This window comes from Gavialis gangeticus, unplaced genomic scaffold (assembly GCF_001723915.1).
Source record: "Gavialis gangeticus isolate Ggan-Ray unplaced genomic scaffold, GavGan_comp1, whole genome shotgun sequence".
Classification (NCBI taxonomy): Eukaryota; Metazoa; Chordata; order Crocodylia; family Gavialidae; genus Gavialis; species Gavialis gangeticus.
Window position 1 is genome coordinate 38,336,161 of NW_017728994.1, and position 8,070 is coordinate 38,344,230.

Here is an 8,070-nt window from a genome sequence, read left to right on the forward strand (position 1 = left end):
AGCAACAATAGTTGCATTTTTATATTAGTGCAAGTGACAGGATTTGACTTGGACATGGATATTCTGATATAATTTGCACTGGAGAGATGCAACTTTACAGCACACAGCACTCGTATGTCCTAAAATATTAATTTCTAGCAAATTAGCTGGAGTAGAAAGATAGAGAAGGAATATTTCCCCCCCAATAATTCTCACTGAGATGATTATAATCATCTTGAAACCTGAGATGCTGCTGGCTGTGCTTTATGACCACATGAGGCATTGTCATTAACCTATGATATGGACCAAACCATGAAAGAAATATTTGAAAGATATACTTAATACTCACTTCTGTTCCAGCAACTTATAACATAGGACATTATGGAATGTTAAACCTATAAAAAGATCCTGAGGCTTCAGTTAAATTTGTTTTGGAAGGTTTATAGCCCAGTGTTGCCAACTGTCCATAAATTTAGAGATAGTCCTTAAAAAAAAACAGTTAAAAAAACCTAAGCAAACTGGAGCTTGATTGAAGCTCGTCTAAACAAAGCTGCATGTTGAAAAACAGACAGAGCGCAGCAGTGCCTACTGGTGTCTGAGAAGGAGTACAGCACCCTTAAGGGAATATTTTTCAGAGCTTTCTAGCCTACAGGAGCTTCCCTTCTGCTTCCCCACTACACCATATGCTGCTGCTGCTGTATCTTCTTGCCTGCCTGATTTTTGTGCCTGGGGCACAGGTAGGAAGACAGTAGTCCTTCTTTAGTAGTTTATACCAGAAAGTAGGAGGCAAGACTAGTGGGTGTAAGGCTGGGGTCAGCCTGGGGGAAGCAGCATGGTATGGAATGCAGTTGGGGGCATCAGGAGGTGAGATGAGTAAGAGACCCCTAAGAAGCATGGTATAAAACCACTGCTACTGCAGTTGAGCAGGATTGCAAACCCAAGATTTTTTTTTTTTTTGACAATCTGCCAACTTTTTACAGACAACCAAACTTTATGATGGTTGGTGTTAAATCCCTAATTTTGAACCTGGCTCCTGTCTAGGACCTGGCAGAAGGTTACGTTTACATTATGTAAAACATGTCAGTATGTTTGGTAGGCAGTAAAAAGCTTGCAGATTGTCAGTAAAAAAAAAAGTCTTGGTTTGGCACCCTGTTACTACCACCCCAAAATAAGAGAAACACTTCTTAGCTGACTGACTTTATAGCAGTAAGTTCTCAATTTAAAAATGGACATAGTGTGGCAGAGGTTGAACAATTTCCTTTTGTAGTACTGTGTAGTAGCAGGCTGTCAACCTATGTCATCCATATAACTTCAGTAGAATCAAATGGATTTTCAACATTTTGTCTCACCAGCAGGAAACATACATTTTTCCTTTAAAATAAGTTTTATCACTCTCATGTCAAAAACAGTGAAGCATAATGTAGTTCACATGAAAGCACATAAATTACTATATTCCCTTGAAAAGAAAAAAGCTTTCAATATCATGCAGCATAGCCTCACTTCACATTGCTTTCCCTCCAGTCTCATTTCTAAAGCACCTTTCACCAGGGATTCTATTATGCCATCCATTTTTAATCTGAACTCCTCCTTGGATTCATTTGGCACTGGTTTGTACTAATGATACAGCTATTCATATGAGTCAGAAATCAGGCTTCCCAGTTGACTACAAATCAAAGGATCAGGCCTTTAATTTGTAGCCAATCAAAGGTTTAATACAGTCTGCCCACAAGCCCTGAGCAGACTAGAAGGAGAATGATGGAATAAACATTACAGATACCTGTTGTGAGAACACAGCTGCCGATTGGGACAGAACTGATTTTTGTGCTCTGGGCCTGTGTTATGAGCTGTTGCCCTTCTTGCATACAATGGCTAGATAGATAATTCTTTGGACTATGCTTTTTGTGTATTCAGATAAAAAAGAAACAGACAACTACTGAGTGTATAATAGTGTTCTACACTCAGAGGCTTTTTTCTAAAGGTGATATGCCTTTAGACTTCTTCATGGCATGGGCCTACATGCAAAATCCAATGTAAAATCTTTTCACATTACAGTCTACATTTCTATAACCATTTTGCCAGTTAATGACTGAGATTTGTTACTGTTTAAGCCAATTTGTACATCCTCTTGTTTAAATACTTTATGAACAGTGTAAAAGAAGCTCTACAGAGTAATTCTTTCAAATATCACTCTTTTGCTACTCTATATACATATAATTATTCTATTATTTGACTATATATTGGATGATAATATGCCAGAATAAAAATAATTGTGTTAAAAATAATACTTTGCTGAAATATATATAAATTACTCAAATAAGAAAGTTAAAATATACTAAAAGAGAAAATTATTTTTCAGGGATACAGTACTAAAATGCTGATATTCCAGCCACACAGACTCTATACTGACATAGATATGTTTAAATAAATTTATCAGCACACATTTTCATTCCTTTCAGTTCCATCCCTGAAAAAAACCCAGTTCAGAACGATTTCCTTTATGTTAATAAAATTATTATCATGTGTTAATCTAATCCCACTGGTGTCTGCATGGTGTTATGTTCAGCAAGGTATGCAGTTATGTGCCTAGCATATTTTTTTGTACATATCAAATGTTGTCAACAACTTGGCATGAAATTATTTAGACCTGATTACCAGATTCACCCTCATGGATCTCACATACTTCTAAGGGCAGAGTGAACAGACAGTTGCATCATTCATTGTATGCATCTGTTATAAACATATGTACTTTTCCTTTGTTTATTCTATGAATACAAAAATTGTGTTTACACAGCAAATGTCAATTCAGTGGTTTAGTGACAAGGATGTCTTATTAGAAAAGAGTCTAATAGTAGAGATTTCCATGTTTTAGCTAAACTGTGCCCCTCTAAGCAGATATTTATTTTAGAATAGCCCCACACCAGCCCTTCTCTCCCACATACATTCCATCTCTTGCTCTACTCAAGTTATGTCATGAGTAGGATTAGTAAAACAATAAATGCAAAAGAAAATAAAGAATGCAGGTTATAGTTAGAGACTTACTAAACAAATAAGTATAGCAATTAATGAGACTAACCATGCTAGTAAAATGGGCAAGATGTAGCCCTGTATCTCGCTAAGTGAAACATTTTCTACACTTGTATCATATTTGTTCTATGGCCTTTTATCTAGAATAGTATGTTTATTTCCAAAGTCGAAAAATAATGGATTGTTTAGAAGCATCTACATCTCTCTGATTGTACAGCTTAAAAGCATCCCAAACATTTTGTCATTTGTTTATGTCATTTTGACACTGCTGACTTTAACCAGAAATAATGGGCTAAAGGAACCTTTCTTTAAAAAAAAGGTTGTCAAAATAATGATTCCTCTTTAGCTGCAGCCTTAAATAAAGTTGATACATGACTACTCCTGTAACGAAAGGGGAGGGAAAAGAATAACATCCCCAAGAGTTAAGCATATATATTGTGCGTAGCAATAAATTAGTGCTTTATAGGGTGCAAATATTTATACACTGTTCTTCTTACCTATGACTCATTTCTAATTATAGATAAATTTTAATTCAGATATGTGGGAGGGGTTGGGAATGTGAATCAAGTGCTATCTTGTTTTGCTAGCTACTCAAAAGGCTTTCTTCAGATTTTATATTCTAAGATTTCTCTCTCCTATAGATCCCTCCTTTCATCTGGTGATTAACATTCTGTCTTTTCACTAGGAATATTATATAACACTCCTTATATCCATGAACCTAACAGAGTATTTTTAGGTACAGATTAAATCTCCTTAGATGGGAATTAAAACCACAACATTATGTCTCAGTCCAGTGGTATCACTTCTAACCACTACCATTCAGTTGGTACTTAAGTCATACATCCTTAATTATATTTGTTGAATACCATGTTAGAATACTTTGCCCTTAAAGATTACAGCAATATGTTATGTCAACTCAAGCCACAAGCAGGAATTTTTTTTCCCTTTTTTGGACATTTCTTGCTGTATATAAATATTACAAATTTATTTTACATGGTCACTAAATTTGAATATATAACATTTATGATTTATCATATACTGTAGAAATGCTGCTTCCCCACATGTATTGTTTGTTTTTATTATAAGAACCCAACCAACCTATAATATATTAAGGTAACTGGACTTTCAGAGAGTTTTGATTTACCTTATCTTGCAGACAGTAAAAGTTATGGCCCAGTCTTAAAGCAAATCAAAATAGCTTGACTTTGAAAGCTCTGAAGTCTTTATTGTTGCTTTTTTTATTAGACTGATGCCTTAAGTAACAATTGCTAAATGAAGTTAAAGAGAACTTTCACTCTCTGAATAGAACTGGTAGCTATACATGGCTTTGATATTGCCTGAATATATGAACCAACAGGGTGCCCTTGTTGCAAAGAAGGCTAACAGCATACTTGGCTGTATTAGTAGGAGCGTTGCCAGCAGATTGAGGGAAGTGAATCTTCTCTATTGTGGCCTTGGTAAGGCCACACCTGGAGTACTGTGTCCAGTTTTGGGCCTCCACTACAGAAAGGATGTGGAAAAATTGAGGAGAGTCTAGTGGAGGACAACAAAAATGGTGAGGTGGTTGGGAACTTCTGAGGAGAAGCTGCGGGAACTGGGCTTATTTAGTCTGGAGAAGAGAAAACTGACAGTGAATATGATAAAAGCCTTCAACTACCTGAAGGGTGGTTTCAAAGAGGATGGAGCTAGACTGTTCTCAGTGGTGGTAGATGACAGAACAAAGAGCAACGGTCTCAAGTTGCAGCAAGGGAAGTTTAGGTTGAATATTAGGAAAAAACTTTCTCACGAGGAGGGTAGTAAAACACTGGAACAGGTTACCTAGAGAGGTTGTGGACTCTTCATCCTTGGAGATGTTTTAAAACTTGACTAGTCAAAGCCTTGCCTGAGATGCTCTAGTTGTGGATGGTCCTGCTTTGAACAGGGGGTTGGACTGGATGACTGCCTGTGGTCCCTTCCAACCCTAATTTTCCATGGGCGCTCTTACGCATGCTCAAGGGGCGGGGGGGAGGAAGGTGCACGCTTTAGTTAGAGTAGCTCCAACAACTGGTCTAATTAAAGTGCCCCAGCGTCTCATTTGACAAGCTTTAGTTCAAGCACCCTCACCATCATTTTTAAGCACACAGACGCAGATACAGCGTCACAGGAAGCTGCTGGAGCGTGGCAATTGATTAATCGAGTCTGCTCCAACGTGCTGGAATTGCAGCACCTCAGAGCAGCCTCGCTGCTCATGTATAGGCATCCTGTGATTCTATGGAAAGCAGCATCCTCACACACCCCTACATCAGCCAGATGCTCAGTCCAGCAGAGGGCATTCTTTAAGAAGTTCCTGCATTTAGTCATCTTTACTGAAATGTCTTTAAAGCTGGCTCCCATCCCAGTAAGCTGTTGTAACCCTGTAAGGCCTCTTATGAAACGAGAGGGCTCTCGGGCACTCCCCCACTGCAGGAAGAAGCAGCGCCTTGTAGGTTAAGCAAAAGCAGGGGCTTTCCTAGGCAAATTTCTCTTCTTTAGTGCACTGAAGCAGGTGTCTACATCTGTCCCCTCCAGAGGGAAGTGGCCATGATGTGCACATTAATTAGAGCTGTGCAGTCAGAGCTGGGTTTCTCTTTCCCTCCTGAAGGATTAGCCCCAGGCACTGCTGCCCCCATAGTCCTTGCAAACTCTTTCCTTCTGTGGTGTAGATGGAGGATACGCACTCCACTGCCAAGTCCCATGATGCAAAGCAACATATCGAGGTACAGCAAGCTGTCAATTTTCAATTGCTCGCACTGCCCTTAGAAAGCTCCATCCCTTCTTAGCCGGGCTTGGAGACCCTGGAAGCCCCTTATTTAAAATGTTTGCTGCTTTAATTGTAGAGTCAGTCCATGGTTTCATTTGTCCTCTCCCTCCAATCCCAGGAGTAGGGACTGTTTTTAAACACCTTAAATACCCAAACCAGTCTGTCTTGCATCTCCAGATGTGACCAAGAGTCTGGTCCCATAGCTATTATTCATGCACGCTGTCTTGCTGCAATCGGTGGAAAGAGCCCTACAAAGAGGTAGGGGCTGGAGCCCCACTGGGGCTGTGCCTGGGCTGGCAGTGCGGGTGGCATATGTTTGAATTCCTCATCTGAGCAGGTCACACAGGACACTTCTGCTTTCATAAGACGTCTCTCCCCACCCTCTGTTGCTTGCTGCCTCCTAAGCTTCGATGGCTTGGGTTTGGGAAAGGGCTAGTTGCTAAGTTGGGAGTGAACAGGAATGCTGTCTCCCCCCAGCACTCGACATTGCTCAGCTGGTTACTGCACGTATGGTCTTTGTGTGGAGCATAAGGCCCTGACCCCTGCCACCCAGCTTCCAAGGGAAGTGGTGCTGGCTCCTACCTTAGGGGTCTTTAAAAGGAGGCTTGATAGCTACCTAGCTGGGGTCATTTGAGCTTAAACTTAGTAGGGATCATAAAAGCCCAGTATTCATTCCTGCCCATGGCAGGGCGTTGGACTAGATGATCTGCTCAGGTCCCCTCCGACTCTACTTCTATGAAAATATGAAACTATGAAAAGTTATTGAATATATTTTAAGTGCTTTTTAAAGTATGGTTGTCATATTGGTATGAATTCTGAGCACTAGGACTTTTCTTAAAATGCCATAGTTACAGAAACATCCTAGACCACTTGGCACCAAGACCCCGATTGATCTGTTGCTATTTTGTATGGCAATGCCAAGTAGTCATAAAGATCTCCTAATGGGCTTCTTAACCTAAAGTAGCAGAGAGTAATTGAAGTATACTAGTGAATCTGTGCCCCAGCATCCATTTCCTCTGCTCATCTCAGTGCTCAGATGACTCAGTGTTTGAACATTTAGCTGATTTGCTGGTTATTACCTCAATAACTTGAATAAAACTTGTAGGATTACCAGTTGTGCTAGGCCCTAATTATATTAAGTTATGGTGCTGAAAAATAGAATGGGAGAAAGGGGCATCCTGGTTACTGGATAACCCAGTAAAAAATTTTTAAAAATAAAATACAAATGCACTAATGAGCAAGAAAACACTGAAAACAGCAGCTAAAAAACTCTAGGACAAAAGTAAAAAGTCAGAACATACTAATGAGACAGACAAGTGCAGATGCATAAACTTGGCAAACAAAACAAGCAGAGATGGTCATCTTGACAGAGAGACATAAGAGTTGGCATGAGCTGGAGGCATGCAAGTATAAATACAGGGGTTTAGGGACCTATTCCTCGTACAGACCTAAGGGGGCCTGAATAACGTTCAGTGTCTCTACTTGTCAAGGGCAAACTTCACTATGTTGAACTAAATGTTAATCTGATCACCTGGCATTCTGTCTGACAATAAACCTTTTTGAGTTTTCTATTCTCCTCTTCTATTCTGGTCAGGATCCACTGACCATCCTTTCTGGCTTTCCTTTCCTCCCTTTCCTTCCTTGTCCACAATCTTGGAGCACACATACTGGTCCCTCTGCTTTATTTTTCTAATTGGACTTGCAGCTCATTAACAGGGTAATTGGTATTTAATGGCTGTTTCTACTTTACCTAGCTATTCTTCCATGGGTAAATTATCATCTCCCTGTCATACCAAGCATTCATCCATTCTGATAGACTTGGAAGTGCCTGCAAAACAAATTCTTTGACCACACTGTCTCCTACCTCATCCTTCTCCCTGTCTGTCATCAGTGTTAAAATGGTTTGAACTCTTTCTGCAATACTAGCTCGACTCTCATTAAGGAGTTTCATAACTACATGCAGTATCGCCATTTCTGAGAAGACTCTTAAAATGCTTTTGGATTACAAGTTTAAGCATTTGTCAGATATCATCAAATCCCACTGTATTTTGATTTAAGGGTCCTAACATGGTTCTAAATAACAAAAGTTCTACTAATTTAATACCCACTGTCTGCAACTATTGGAAAGGTTTAAGTATCCAATCCATAATACTGTTAACTTTTAATATTGTTATCTTCTAAGGGAGGGGGTCCTACAGCACCCACTAAAGCTATAGATTCATGGGGTGAGTCCAAACAAGCATGCACATGCCTCTTGCCCCATCTCAAACCCCTTTGAAATGGGGCAA

At 39.6% G+C, this 8,070-nt stretch overlaps 1 protein-coding gene across 1 annotated transcript in view; it reads left to right on the forward strand.

Moving 5' to 3' along the window:
• The first annotated feature begins 640 nt into the window (after positions 1-640).
• Positions 641-8,070, forward strand: part of HECTD2 (HECT domain E3 ubiquitin protein ligase 2) — a 157,949-nt gene continuing 150,519 nt past the window's right edge. Inside the window, exon 1 of the mRNA XM_019502598.1 lies at positions 641-716. Coding sequence (XP_019358143.1) covers positions 663-716 — 54 coding nt within the window. The 5' untranslated portion in view covers positions 641-662. The remainder of the gene's footprint in view (positions 717-8,070) is intronic.